General features: G+C 38.7%; 1 protein-coding gene across 2 annotated transcripts; it reads left to right on the top strand.

The window, feature by feature from the left end:
* Positions 5998-14285, top strand: LOC102165928 (olfactory receptor 11H6-like). Of its 2 annotated transcripts, none has more exons than XM_013997581.2 (2): positions 5998-6016; positions 13275-14285. In XM_013997581.2, the coding sequence occupies exons 1-2, from the start codon at positions 5998-6000 to the stop codon at positions 14210-14212; spliced, it is 957 nt and encodes a 318-aa protein (XP_013853035.2). In that variant the 3' UTR covers positions 14213-14285. The 2 variants fall into 2 exon arrangements, with proteins under 2 accessions (XP_013853035.2, XP_020955669.1); XM_021100010.1 differs by lacking the exon at positions 5998-6016 and adding an exon at positions 7966-8003 and having other exon boundaries at positions 13264-14285.

The following is a 16204-nucleotide window of genomic DNA, read 5'->3' as shown; positions in this document are numbered from 1 at the left end:
AGTTTCTCTAACCTATGGCAACTTCTCCTGCTACAAAGTTAAATTAAGCACATATGGAAAATATTTTAACAATATGCCAACATATGATCTGCTCCCAAAAATTGTTTCTGAAGAAAGAAAAATCACATTCCCATAAAATTATAAGTGCCCCCAAAGAGAAGGATAGTTAGACTACACTGATTGAAATGGAATATCATACACCCATTAAAAATCATGCTACAAGGATTGTGTAGTTCTATGGGAAGAGACTCATGACATAATATTAAACAAAATTATTGACCAACTGCATGTTCTATGATTCCAGGTTTGAAAAAGTAGCACATGTACCTAATACATGAAATATGTGGAAAGAGAGAAAGACTAGAAATATAGAGAAGAAATGGCCCTAGAAATGTATTTATGGATGATTTAAGCTTTGTATATATTTCTGTTTTATTCATTTTTTTCTAAAGTAAAAATGCATTACTTCCAAATAATAAAAATAATAAATTCTCTTTCAAAAGTAAAAACTTTACACCTGAAACTAACACAACTTTCTAAGTCAACTATTCTCCAATGAGATTTATTTAAACTTGGAGTTCCTATTGCGGTTCAGGGGAAAGAAATCTGACTAGCATCTATGAGGATGCAGGTTGGCTCCCTGGCCTCACTCAGTGGGTTAAGGATCCAGCCTTGCCATGAGCTGTGGTATAGGTCACTGACCAGTCTCGGATCTGGCATTGCTGTGGCTATGGCATAGGCCAGTAGCTACAGCTCCAATTTGAGCTCTAGCCTAGAAACCTCCATATGGCACAGGTGCAGCCCTAAAAACAAACAAACAAACAAAAAACAAAAATAACAATAACAAAAAAGATTTATTTAAACAAACAAGCAAAAAACAAGTAAAAACATTTAGTGTAGGCTAGTTAAATAATTCTCTACTTTATGGTGGCACAAAGGGAGCTTTAGAAAAAGCATGAGTGCTGAAATCTGGATAAATAGAGGTAACAGAGTGAAAAGCCATCACAAACAATCTATTTTAAAGACCATCTGTCATATAAATGAGAAAAATACTTTCTACATATTGGCCCCTCAGTTATTTACTTTCACAGCAGGATAAATTCTTTGAGCTCTCAAGCCCAAAGGGGCCAAATTTTTTGCATATAAAGCTGCTTCATACTTGGTCCAAATATGCAGCTTTTTAGCCATTTAAGAGCCTGCCTGCTTTAAACAGTGTCCAATATCTGCTGGACATAGTGAAGATAAAGAACCCAAGTTAGTGCAGACCTTCAGAAATCTCTGGCACAGCGTTTTCATCCTCATCAACTCACATCAACTACATTAGTAAGCCCTCTCTCTGTTTTTCCTCTTTCTCCTGGGAGTTCCTTGGCCCTCTTCCCCTTCTGAGTAGTGACCTCCATGCCTAATGGCCTCTGGAAGGTCTCCTGCTGTGAGCAATTTCCCCTACATGCAAATCTGTCAAAGCAATGTCCCCAGATAAAAGTATTTGCACTACTGCCTCCTCAGGGCTAAACCTTTTTCCTTGTTCAGAGTGGAAATCCCATGAATACCCGACATATGCCTAGCAGGACTATCTCTGGTCAAACTAAGGGGACATTCAATTGTTGGCTCAGAGAGTGAAAGAATTCTACAGACATTGTTTTTAGGGAAAAAAATACCAATTTCTTTAATAAAGTTGGACTATTTGTAGTTCCATGGTATAACTCTGGGACTTTGCAGACCAAGCCACAGTCCATAATTTCCTTTTCTGCTCTCAACTAATAACCTTTAGAACATAAAATTAATATTCATCAGTGTTAATAAAAACTTCAAGTTCTCATTAACCTTAATATTTCCCATTACACTTTTTTTTTTTTTTTTTTTTTGCTATTTCTTGGGCCGCTCCTGCGGCATATGGAGATTCCCAGGCTAGGGGTCGAATCAGAGCTGTAGCTGCCAGCCTAAGCCAGAGCCACAGCAACGCAGGATCCAAGCCGCGTCTGTGACCTACACCACAGCTCACAGCAATGCTGGATCGTTAACCCACTGAGCAAGGGCAGGGACCGAACCACAACCTCATGGTTCCTAGTCGGATTTGTTAACCACTGCGCCATGACAGGAACTCCCCTTTACACTTTTTTTATGACATTGAGGTTGCCTGGATAGGTTTTCTTTTTCTTGATGTATCTTAAATGCATGTAACCAAATTTCAATATGGAAAGAAATTTCCTTCTGATGCTTAAATACCCTCTAACACACTCCCAGTCTTTATCTGACAAAATTCATTATAGGAACTAGTTTTCTGAAATAGCTCATTTCATCACTGGATAGGATTCTGCTTCAAAGTTATTCTCCACAGTAAATTACCATGTGTCAGGAGTTTCCTTGTGGCTCAGAGGATCAAGCATCCAGCTTTGTCAATGTAGCAGCTCAGGCTGCAGCTCAGGGTTTGCTCCCTGGCCCAGGAATGTGCACATGCCATGGGCACAGCCAAAAAAAATTACAGTGTGTATACCTATAACTTTTAACTTCTATTTTTAATTCTATAATTTGAGGATTAAATGGGACAAATTGAATTGCTGTGTTAAATGATCACCCCTCCTTTATTCCAATGGAATCATTTATTTTCCAATTTAAAATTCCAGTCCTTTACACTGTTATTCTTTTTAGATATTTCTAGGCCCCTCTAAGATACTTCCCTCTAAATTCACTACACTTTGCCCATGTTTTTCTTAAATTATGAGTCCCAGAACTAATAAAAGGTTCTATATCGGATACAGAGATATCTACAATAGAGATTAAGCAGAATTAGATCATTACCTTCATTTAAATATCTTTCTTTTTTTTTTTTGCCTTTTTGTCTTTGAAAGGCTTCACCACCGGCATATGGAGGTTACCAGGCTAGGGGTCATATGGGAGCTGTGGCCTCAGGCCTACACCACAGCCACAGCAATAATAAATCCAAGCCACGTCTGCAACCTACCACAGCTCATGGCAACGCTGGATCCTTAAGCACTGAGCGAAGCCAGGGATAGAACCTGCCAACCTCATGGTCCCTAGTCGGATTCATTTCCATTGTGCCATTATGGGAATTCTACCTTCATTTAAATATCTAAAGTCATTATTAGTTGTGGCAAAGATACCATGGATTTAAATGTTTACCTTTCTGCAGCTGAAGGGAGATTGCAAAGACAAAGTCACAAAAAAATGTAGAGTAAACTTTTATCGTCAAGTATGAATGGAACGGTTGTCACAGATCCAAAATTTTCTCAAATCAACACAGCATACACAGGCTGGTATAGGTGTAGAACTGTGGAAAGAATGGAACAGGTAGATAAAGCCTTGGAGAGAGATGGGATTTAGATGGTGGAATAGAAGGACTGGAGCTCAACTTCTCTCCTAAAAACAACAAAATTCACAACTAAAGGCTGAGCAACCTTCAACCAGATGGACCAGAAACCTTGAAAAAGACATCCTACTCCAGAAGACAAAAAGGCCACATCAAGAAGTAGGAGGGGCAATTATGTGATATAAGCAACCCCATGCCTCGCAGGTGGGAAGCCCCACAGACTGGAAACTAACTGGTTCACAGAGACTCACCTACAGGAGTGAGAGTTCTGAGCCCCACATAAAACCCCCATGCCTGAGGAATTGACAATGGGAGAAAGAGCCCCCAGAGCATCTGGCATTGAAGGCCAGCGGGGCTTGTGCACAGGAGCTCCACAGGACTGGGGAAACCGAGCTCCCATTCTTGAAAGGCCCACACAGACTTTCATGTGCACTGGGTCCCAGGGCAAAGCAGAGGCTTCATAGGAATCTGGGTAGGACCTGATTGCAGATCTTGGTGGATCTCCTGGGAAAACAGGGCATGAATGTGGCTTGTTGTAGGGAAAAGGCATTCGAGGCAAAGCTCTTGGGAATATTCATCAGCATGCATTTCTCTGAAGGTGGCCATTTGGGAAGATCTGGCCCCACCCATCAGCACTGAGAAGCCCCAGGTCAAATAACAACTCATGTGGGATCACAGCCCCACCCCTCAGTAAACAAGCTACCTAAAGACTAACCCACCCCCACTGGGCACACAGGCACCTCTAATCTCACCCAGAGACAAAGCCCCATTCACCAGAGGGATAGGAATCAGCTGCACCTACCAGTGGGCAGGGACCAGTCCCTCCCACCAGGAAGCCTACAGCAAACCCCCATACCAACTTCAGCCACAAGGGGGGCAGACATCAGAAGTAAGAGAGGCTACAAGTCTATTTTCTGCAAAAGGATCACCACACCAAATACCTATAAAAATGCAAAGGCACAGAACCATAACAGATAAGGGAGAAAGAAAAAAAAAAACCAGAAAAATGGCTAAGTAACCAGCAGATTCTCATCCTCCAGGAAAAAGACTTTATAGACTTTTGATCTGAAGATGAAGCAAGACACTGGAAATAAACTGGAGGTGAAGATAGATAATTTACAGGAAACACTGAGCAAAGAGATACAAGATATAAAACTTGAGAGATGCAAAGTACAGTAACTGAAATAAAAAGAATTCATGAGAAGCAGCCACAGCAGGAAATGAGACAGAAGAACAAATAAGTGAGGTGGAGGACAGATTAGCAGAAATCACGGATGAACAGAAAAGAGAAAAAAGATTGAAAAGAAATGAAGACAGTGTAAGAGAACTCTGGGACAATGTTAAATGCACCAACATCTGTATTATAGGGGTGCCAGAAGGAGAAGAGAGAGAGAAAGGGACAGAAAAAATATTTGAAGAGATAATAGCCAAAAACTTCCCTACATGGAAAAAGAAGCACTCACTCAAATCCAGGAAGCACAATGAGTACCATATAAAATAAACCCAAGGAGGAATACCCTGAGACACATATTAATCAAACTGACCAAAATTAAAGACAAAGAGAAAATATTGAAAGCAGCTAGGGAAAAGAAACAAAACCACACAAGCAAACCCCAATAAGATTATCAGCAGATTTTTCAGCAGAAACTTTGTAGGCCAGAAGGGAGTGGCATGATATACTTAATGTGATGAATGGAAAAAATTCCAGCCAAGAATACCCTACCCAGCAAGGCTCTCATTCAGATTTGAAGGAGAAATCAAAAGCTTCACAGATAAGCAAAAGCCAAGCAACACTAAACCTGCTTTACAACAAATACCAAAGGAACTTCTCTAGGCAGAAAGGAAAAGGCTGCAACCGGAAACAAAAATACCACAATGACAAGGCTCAGCAGCAAATGCATATATATAGTAAAGATACAAAATCATCTACGCACAGTAATGCTACCAAAATCATAAATCATAGAAGAGGAGGATACAAATGCAGGACACTAGAGATGTACTTGCAATTAAGAGACCAACAACTTAAAACAATCTCATATATATATGGACTCCTATATCAAAACTTCAGAGCAGCTCCAAACCAAAAATCTACAACTGACACACAAATAAATAAGAAAAATAAACTCAAATACAACACTAAAGATAGTCATCAAACCACAAGAGGAGAAAACAAGAGAAGAAGGGAAGAAAAAAGAGCAACAAAAACAAATCCAAAACAATGAATAAAATGGCAATCAAAACTTACCAATAATTACCTTAAATATTAATGGACTAACCCCCCAACCAAAAGACATAGACTTGCTGAATGGATACAAAAACAAGACCCATATATACGCTTTCTTCAAGACACCCACTTCACTTCTAGGGCCACATACAAATTGCAAGTGAGAGGATGGAAGAAAATATTCCATGAAAAAGGGGATCAAAAGAAAGCTGGAGTAACAATACTCATATCAGACAAAACAGATCTTAAAATGAATATTTTAAGGGACAAGGAAGGTCACTACAAAATTATCAAAGCATCAATCCAAGAAGATATAACAACTGTAAATATCTACACACCCAACATAGGTTCACCACAATATATAAGGCAACTGCTAACAACCTTAAAAGGACAAATCAACAATAACACAATAATAGTGGGGGACTTTAACACCCCACTTACAGCAATGGACAGATCATCAACACAAAAAATCAGCAAGGAAACACAGGCCCTGAATGAAGCATTAGACCAGATGGACTTAATAGATATTTAAAGGACACTCCATCCAAAAGCAGCAGAATACACATTCTTCTCATGTACACATGGAACATTCTCTAAGATTGATCATATCCTGGGTTACAAATCCAACCACAGTAACTTTAAGAAAATGGAAATCATATCAAGCATCTTTTCCGACCACAACTCTCTACGACTGGAAATCAACAACAAGAAAAAAACCTGCAAAACATATAAACACATGGAGACTAAACAACATGCTACTAAGCAACCAATGGATCACTGAAGAAATCAAAGAGGAAATTTAAAAATACCTAGAAGCAAATGACAACAAAGAAACGACACTCCAAAACCTTTGGGATGCAGCAAAAGCCATTCTAAGAGGAAAATATATAGCAACATAAACCTACCTCAGAAAACAAGAAAGAGCTCAAAAAAACAAGCTAACTTTACACCTAAAGCAGCTCAAGAGAGAAGAACAGACAAGACATAAAGTTAGTAGAAAGAAAGAAATCATAAAGATCAGAGCAGAAATCAATGAAATAGAAACAAAGAAAACCATAGAAAAGATCAATGAAACGAAAACCTGGTTCTTTGAAAAGATCAAAAAAAATTGATAAACCCTTAGCCAGACTTCTCAAGAAAAAAAGAGAAGATTCAATCAGTAAAATTAGAAATGAAAAAGGAGAAGTAACAATGGACATCAGAGAAATACAAAGGAGCATAAGAGACTACTATATGCAACTATATGCCAATAAAACAGAAAACCTAGAAGAAATGGACAAATTCTTAGAAAGGTACAATCTTCCAAGACTAAACCAAGATGAAATAGAAAAGATGAATGGACCAGTCACAAGGTCTGAAGTTGAAACTCTGATTACAAAACTTCCAACAAACAAAAGTCCAGGACCAGATGGCTTCACAGGTGAATTCTATCAAACATTTAGAGAAGAGCTAACACCTATACTTCTGAAACTATTCCAGAAAACTGCAGAGGAAGGGATACTGCCAAACTCATTCTATGAGGCCACCATCACCCTGGTACCAAAACCAGACAAAGATTCCACAAAAAAAGAAAAGTACCCTTCAATTTCACTGATGAACATAGATGGAAAAATCCTCAACAAAATACTAGTAAATAGCATCCAAAATACATTAAAAGGATTGTACATCATGATCAAGTGGGATTTATCCCAGGGATACAAGGATTCATTCTTCAATATCCACAAATAAATCAATAGGATACATTAACAAACTGAAGAATAAAAACCATACGATCCTCTCAATAGATGCAGAGAAAGCCTTTGACAAAATCCAACACCCATTTCTGATAAAAACCCTTCAGAAAGTGGGCACAAAGGGAACTTACCTCAACATAATAAAGGCCATATATGACAAACCCAGAGCTAACATCATTCTCAATGGTGAAAAGCTGAAAGATCCCAATCAGGAATATGACAAGGATGGCTGCTCTAACCACTACTATTCAACATAGTTTTGGAAGTCCTAACGATTGCAATGAGAGAAGTAAAATAAATAAAAGGAATCCAAATCAGAAAGGAAGAAGTATAACTATCACTATTTGCAGATGACATGACAGTATTCCTAGAGAATCCTAAAGATTCTACCAGAAAACTGGTAGAGCTCATCAATGAATTTGGCAGTCACAGGATACAAAATTAATACACATAAATCTACTGCATATCTATAATAATGAAATATCAGAAAGAGAAATTAGGGAAGCAATCCCATTTACCTTCACATCAAAAAGAATAAAATACTTAGGAATACACCTACCTAAAGAGACAAAAGACCTGTACTCTGAAAACTATAATACACTGATTAAAGAAATCAAAGAGGACACAAATAGATGGAAAGATTATCATGCTCGTGGATTGGAAGAGTTAATATTATCAACATGACTATACTACCCAAGCAATCTTCAGATTCAATGCAATCCCTATCAAAGTACCAAGGACATTTTTCACAGAACTCGAACAAAATATTTTAAAGTTTGTTTAGAAGCATAAAAGATCCAGAATAGCCAAAGATATCCTGAAAAAGAAAAATGGAGCTGGAGGAATGAGGCTCCTTGGCTTCAGACTATACTATAAAGCTACAGTCATGAAAACCATATGGCAATGGCACAAAGACACACCTATAGATCACTGGAACAGGATAGAAAGCCCAGAATTAAACCCATGCACCTACAGTCAACTAATCTATGACAAAGGAGGCAAGGATATACAATAGAGAAAAGACAGCCTGTTCAATCAGTGGTGCTGGGAATACTGGACAGCCACATGTAAAAGAATGAAATTAGAACACTCCCTACCACCATACACAAAAATAAACTCAAAGTGGATTAAAGACACAGATATAAGACCAGATATTATAAAACTCTTAGAGGAAAACATAGGCCAAACAATCTCTGACATAAACAACAGCATATCCTCTCAGATCTACCTCTTATAGTAATGGCAATAAAAGCAAAAATAAACAAATGAGACATAATTAAACTTGAAAGTTTCTACACAGCAAAGGAAACCATAAACAAAACAAAAAGACATCAAAAGAATGGGAGAAGATATTTGCAAATGAATCAATAGACAAGGGATTAATCTGCAAAATTTATAAACACCTCCTACAACTCAATACCAAAATAACAAACAAGCCTATCAAAAAATGGGCAGAAGATCTAAACAGATAGTTCTCCAAAGAAGACAAGTGGATGGCCAAAAAACACATGAAAAGATCTTCAACATCACTCATTATTAGAGAAATGCAAATCAAAACCACTATTGGTACCACCTCATACCTGCCAGAATGGCCATCATCAAAAAGTCTACACACAATAAGTGCTGGAGAGGGTGTGGAGAAAAAGGAACCCTATTATACTATTTGTGGGAATGTAAACTGGTACAACTACTGTGGAAAACAGGATGGAGATGCCTCAGAAAACTAAAAATAGAATTACCATTTGATCCAGCAATCCCACTCCTAGGCATCTATCTAGAGAAAACCACGACTCAAAAAGACACATGTACTCCAGTGTTGACTGCAGCACTATATACAATAGCCAAGACATGGAAACAACCTAAATGTGCATCGATGGAAGAGTGGATAAAGAAGAAGTGGTACATACATGCAATGGAATATTACTCAGCCATTAAAAGGAAAGAAATACCAGCATTTTTAGCAACATGGATGGACCTAGAAATTATCATGCCAAGCAAAGTCAGTCAGAGAGTGAAACACCAACATCAAATGCTATCACTTACATGTGTAATCAAAAAAAAGGACACAATGAACTTCTTTGGAGAACAGATATTGACTCACAGACTTTGAAAAACTATGGTTTCCAAATAAGACAGTTTATGGAGTCAGGGGATGCACTGAGGGTTTTGGATGGAAATGCCTGAAAATTTGTTTGTGATGATTGTTGTACACTGATAAATGTAACAAAATTCATTAGTAATTAAAAAAAAAAAAAGCCTTAGAAATGTTTTTTAAATTCTTTGCAAGAACTAATCTGTCTTTATAAACTTTGGCTTCATTGAACCCTTTGCTCTGACATTTTCAGTCCAAATCTCAGTATCATCTCTACTGTGGGAAAATATAGCTGAATTACGCTAAAAACATATACAGATGCTACGGGTTTTATTTAATATCCTCATCCAGAGTTCAAGGATAAATTATTTATCACCTTATAATACAGGCCTCATCATCCTTCCATTTCCCCTAGAGGTTGGACCAATTTAGACCTCACTTAAAGAAATGCTTTCTGACATTTGGCCAAAATAGTCTCACTGTTACGCCTAGATGAGGCCACTGGGAGGAGTAATGCAGGAAGGTCAGGCACAATCTTGGCACATTTATTAAAATCCTCTATATAGGGAAAAGGAGCACATGGGTAAAGCGTGACTGCACGCAGAGTACTCTGGATCACCTCCTCTCCAAGATGAGCTGTCCAGGGCAGAACAGCCACAGCTCAAAAGGTGTTTGCCATATCCTCTCCTTTAGCAGAAGGTATAAGTGGTTCTTCCCAAACCAGGAAAGACTACAGAACTCTTTATAGCCTCATGTAACCACCATTTCAAGCTGTTTAGAAGCCATCTAAGTAATTGGATGCCAGCGGTACTGTTTGGCTTTGCTGCACATTTCCTCCTGCTGAAGTAAGAGAATAAGGAGACTGAGGCTGACCTCATATTCCAGGAGAGAGAAACCTAAATTTTGGAATCTGCCCTTTATCAGATTCTATAATTCTCACACGAAAACTTCAGGTAAAGTGAAATCCAAAATTTTTGGTAGTTTCTCTTTCACCTTCCCCTAACCCTGAGTTGTATTATTTCCACATGAAAATATAAATTAGAATAGCTTTAACATAATGGACACTGGTCAGATTCTCAACTAATATTGCCTCTAATGTTAGAACTAGTCTGATTAAATGTTAGGTTATATGTATTTTGCTTATAAAAGTATAAATACATAGATTTAAATAAAATAACGATATATTACTTAATGGAGATGGTAGCTAAATGACAAAGCCACAAGGGTGGAATGACAATTTATATCTTATTACTTATTCAAGTCACATACACCAGATTTCCTGACCCTGAATATGATGAAAAAGAAACTTCTACATTTCTACATTTCCTCTTCAAAGAATAGAACATTCTATTAAAGTAATTGACAAGCTATATTTTCTTTAGGAAGGGGAAATCAAAAACAGTTGACTAACCTTTTTAAGAGAAAAAGAACTGTAAAAGACATTCAATGAAAATATTTTAAAATGTGGAAAATTAGATACAGAAACACATGGAGAGAGCAAAAACCAGTGTGTGTATACTCACACACAAACACATACACACAAACACTCTTACACTATGATTGTAACTTAGCAAGAATAAGAAAGCACTGAGCACCTAGCAGGGTGGATGAAGGCAACATAAAGACAGACAAGGGATTCACAGAGAGAAGGAGCTTCAAGGGTGGTCTTGAGTAGGCTCCTCTCACGGATATCCTCCTGTTTACTTGCACTGAGGCTGTCACCCCACACACAACTTGTTGCCTTGCTTTTGTTTTTAACAAACTGGAGATTCCAGTCTTCGTTGTCTTAGACTTTTTTCCTGCCTACAAGCAAATGTTTTCCTAATTGGTTATCATTAGGCCTTGCTCACTGATTGAGACAATACATATTTTAATGAGCACCACTAATTTACCCTGAATATTGTCCTAGATTCTGGGACTACATCTGGAAGCAAATTACTGACCTCTTACATTCAGGTGCCTGAGGCAGAAAATATACCCTAAGGGGATAAAATACAATGCCAGGTAGTAATATGTGCTTTGTAGAAAACAAAAGCAGAACTGGGACATAGAGCAGCAAAGATGGGCTAAATTGAGAAAGGCCTCTCTGAGTCTTTGGTTTTTACCAAAATCACAATAAGAGATTAAAGCACATGAGTATTGGCAAGGAGGAATGAGGCACATTCTGGGCCTTGAAAATGACCACACTGGCATGGTCAAGTTTCAGCATGGCTAGAGCAGAGTCAGTAGACAGGTGAGTGGTAGGATATGAGGACATGGAGAAAGGCCTCACTGGCCAAATAGACCGTGCTTAGGAATTTAGAGTTGTGTTTAAGAGTAGTTGACGTGATCAGAGTTTTGAAAGACTATATTTTGAACACAAGGCCTCAAGGATTTGTTGATGGTTTAGATGAAGAACATTCAGAGGGGCAGTAAGGATGTGGTCAAAGTTTATGGCCTGAGCAACTGAGTAATTGGAGGTACCACTGAGTGACATGGCAAAGAAGTAGGGACCAGACCGTTTCAGGTGAGAAGAACCAAAAGTTTAGTTATGGGCTCCTTGTGTTTTAGTGATCTTTCAGAGCAAATGGAGATGTTGAGTAAGAAGTTGACTAGGTAAATCTAGATTGAAGAAAATCACAGTTAAGGAGACAAAATCTGGCTTCATCTCACATGGATGGTTTTTATGTCAAGGGGCTGGGTGACAGGTCACTTGCAGAGAGAGCATCATTGGAGAAGGAAAAATAGGAAGGACCAGTACTCAGAAAAAACATTTACAGGCCAAGGCAACCATAAGGAACTCTAACATAGAGCCTCAGATAATATACAGAGAGTAATAAGAAAGAATACTGCATGCACAGATCTTCCATTAATGTAATTTAAATCTCAAGGTGTTTTCAATGATATATATACCACTGGAGTTATTTCTGCTCTGTGTGGCAAAAATATATAGAGAATACTATCCTAGGTAGTTTCTCAGCATATGATAAATTTCACCTAAGGACTGAAGCCTCTGTCCTCAATTTAGGGTAATTTTCAGTTAAAAGTGAATCATGTTAGTTTGTAGTCTCTGAAACTCACTCATTCATACCAATTTCATTTATAATGTTTATTCAAAGTGACAATGCATGAACCTCACTCCTTTTCAACAAGAACATTTTTGACTACACATAAGCAAGTTGAAATAAAGAGTAGTTTATAGGATTGTGCATACGTCACTAAACATTGAGAAAAATTAACAATGCTAGTTGTGGAATTTTTTCATGGGGATCTTTAAAAATAAGAGGGAACACGAACTTCACAATTGGCCTTGCTATAAGCAATCACTGATAAAATGTTGTTTTCCTTATTTCTTTTCCAACATTCCCAATACTATACAAACAGAAACCCCACCTGAAACTTGCCTGGGATAGCACTAAAGATTACAGTAGTAAACAAACTCTTGCTTTATGGCTATACATTCTTGCAATGTTATCTTCTATTGACACAGAGCATGATTATATAATTGTTTAAACCTCCCTGTGTCCTTATATAGGGTTGGCCCAGGGGGATGTTCCTGAACTCGGCTGAAAGCCTCTGAATGGCAAGGAGCATCTCCCATGGTTTATGTAGTGCTGAGAACATGACACAAAGGCAGGTATTTAGTAGACCGTGATAGGCATGGTGATCATGATGATACGGCCGTAATAAGCATCCACACCTCCAAGTTCCTTATTTCTCAAGTGAAACACTGGGGCAAAGAATGCTGGAAATCTTCAAAACATCTAAAACTATACTGTGAACTGAACTGTAAAGAAGTCCAGAAAACATCTGAATGAGAAAACTTCTATGGAATCATCTGTAACATGTAATGTCTTGTTACTGTAGTTGTAGGAGAGGGGAAAAAAATGAAAAACCCAGGAGGGACTAATCACTCTGACCCTGTGAGTGAATTCATTCTTCTTGGCTTCACCTGTACCTGGGCGATGCAGATCTTCCTCTTCTCACTCTTCTCTGTGATGTATGTGTTGACACTAATTGGAAACCTGTGCATTACCTGCACAGTGTGGTGGGACCAGCACCTCCACACCCCCATGTACATCCTGCTGGCCAATTTTTCCTTCCTGGAGATGTGGTATGCCACCTCCACTGTCCCCAGTATGCTAGCCAACTTTCTCTCCGAGACCAAGACCATCTCCTTCTATGGCTGCTTCCTCCAGTTCTACTTCTTCTTCTCCATGGGCACCACTGAGACATTCTTCTTATCTGCCATGGCCTTTGATAGGTATCTTGCTATCTGCAGGCCCCTACACTACCCCACTGTCATGACAGTTCAACGCTGCATCAGAATGGGAGCCTGCTGCTGGGTGTGTGGCTTCTCCTGTTTCCTTTTCCCAGTTTATCTCATCTCCCAGCTTCCTTTTTGTGGCCCTAATACTATTGATCACTTTTTATGTGACCCGGGACCCCTCATGAAGTTGTCTTGTGTGCCAGCCCCTGCCACCAAGACCATCTGTGCCATCTTTAACTCAGTCCTAATTTTCTCCACGTTCCTGTTCATTACCAGCTCCTACACCCTGGTAATCAGGGCTGTGCTTAGGGTTCCCTCAGCAGAAGGCAGGCGTAAGGCTTTCTCCACCTGTGGCTCCCATTTGGCTGTGGTGTCCCTGTTCTATGGCTCAATCATGGTGATGTATGTGAGTCCCACAGCAGGCAATCCAGCAGGGATTCAGAAAATTGTGACTTTATTTTACTCTGTGATGACTCCACTTTTCAATCCCCTGATCTACAGCCTCCGGAATAAGGAGATGAAGGAAGCCCTGAGAAAACTGTGTAGGAGCATGCTATTTGGTCAAAGACAGCTTCTCAAGTACTAGAATCCATATATAGGTAGGACATAGAGTAGTAAAAAATTATATATTAGTGGTTCCGTAAATTTGAGAGACATGTATGTTTGCTAAAATCCCTGCATTTCGATGACTTAAATAGCAAGTAAGATCTAACCAGAATTATCACAAATCATTTGTACTAGGCTTTACTGTTTGTATTAATCAATATTTAATATTTGTACGAATGTGCCTATGTGTACTGCATGGAAATAGTAAAATGAAAACTCTCTCAGTATCTGTTTTGTAAATTTAAGTAAATTTGTCTCTGACCATGAGTTCCATAGTGATTAGAGGTCTAGAGTCTATACCACTATCTACACACACACACACACACACACGCACACACCATACAAGCAGGCTCATGTGTGCTTCTATCCTCTCTCCTAATGCACCCGCTGTCTTATTTTGGTCACATCAGTCTGGGTGTGCGCCTCATCCATTTCAACATTTTATATGAAATCAAACCATTCCAGCTTTGCGTGGGTTAATAAGCCTAACTCAGGGATGGGTTTAGGGAGAGTCAGAGGAAGGACCATGCTCAACACTTAGCTTCCCACATTTTACCCTGGTGCTACCTCGTTCTCCTCTTTTCACATCTTCTCCCCACCACCCACAAGAGGGACCAGAACATCTTTCCCTTCCTTATTCACAAGAATTTTGTCCATGTTTAGGTCCTTTGGGGGTTGAGAGTCTTCGTCAAATAAGCATATCAAAAATTGCTTCTTAGCAGGCCAATTTTTGAACATGATCTTGTGAAAATAGTTTTCTCCAACTGGTTACTGTTTGGATAGTTTTAGGGTCATATAACTTGATCTACTCCTTCTTGATCTAGTACCACCCAGAAGAATGCAATCAAAAGAATAAATGTACTCAAAGAGAACAGAAGTGAGACCTGGAAACAAGATCACCTGGAATAAACTTAATAAAACAAAAATAATTCATACCTTAAGTGCCTTATGATTTCTTAAAGTGCTTTTCTCCCTGGGTGTATTAGGATGAAAATAAACCATGCAGAGAGGTTAATGTGTGAGAGAGTCAGAGAAAAGAAATAAGACAGTATGGCTAATGTCATAAATGAGGTATATTACTCTCCAGTTAATTTTTTTCAAAGTGGCCTGGACTCAGTCATCAAATTGCATCTTAGTAAATAAACCTTACTCTCAGAGGGCATATTCTCATCTACTAGTGAAATTGTACCCTGTTCCCTAGGAACACAAGAGACCAGATTCTTTAGTCTAACTTCATTTTAGTTATGCAAGGGAGATAATATGTCAGGTGCTAAGTGAGGTGATAGGATGACCAGTTTAAAGCTTGAATGCAAGGTCAAAACTAGTCTATGAAGCCTTTTGGGCTTTGTGATCAAAAAATCACAAAGCAGCAGCCTCTCAGCTGCAGGTCTTGATCAGAAGTGCTTTTATGCAACCCTTCCTCAGGGAGGACCTCCCACACACATCAGGGTGCACATTTCTGTTTCCAGGGCACAGGCTGAGTAACAGTCATCACTACCTCCTTTGGACAGGCTCCCTTATGCCAGGAACCCCTGCAGAGCCTTACACAACATCCCTTGGCAGGAGAGGGAAGAAGGGAACCACATGCAGCATTCCCCACCTTCTCTCATTAAAACTAAAGAGAGTTGTATAGATGTATGACTGGGTCACTTTGCTGTACATCAGAAATGGACAGAACAATGTAAACCAACTGTAACAAAAAATGTTTTAAAGTACTAAATAAAAGGGAAATACAAGCACTCGACCCTATAATGCTCCCTAAAGAGGGAGAAGATAGAGACTAAAACATAGCATACCAATATTCATCAATTATCTCTTGCATTGAAACTCACAAATTTGCTCTCATGACAGTCCTTATTTTGCTGCCTATTTTTCTCAATGAGTTACTAGCAGATATTTGATGCAAATTTTCGAAAAATAATTTCAAAAAATGATGAAAATCAATAAGAAACGTTAAAATGGTGGCATCATG

Source organism: Sus scrofa, chromosome 7, assembly GCF_000003025.6.
Source record: "Sus scrofa isolate TJ Tabasco breed Duroc chromosome 7, Sscrofa11.1, whole genome shotgun sequence".
Lineage (NCBI taxonomy): Eukaryota > Metazoa > Chordata > Mammalia > Artiodactyla > Suidae > Sus > Sus scrofa.
Note: the sequence above shows the minus strand (reverse complement) of the source record. Positions and strands in the feature narration are given on the sequence as shown.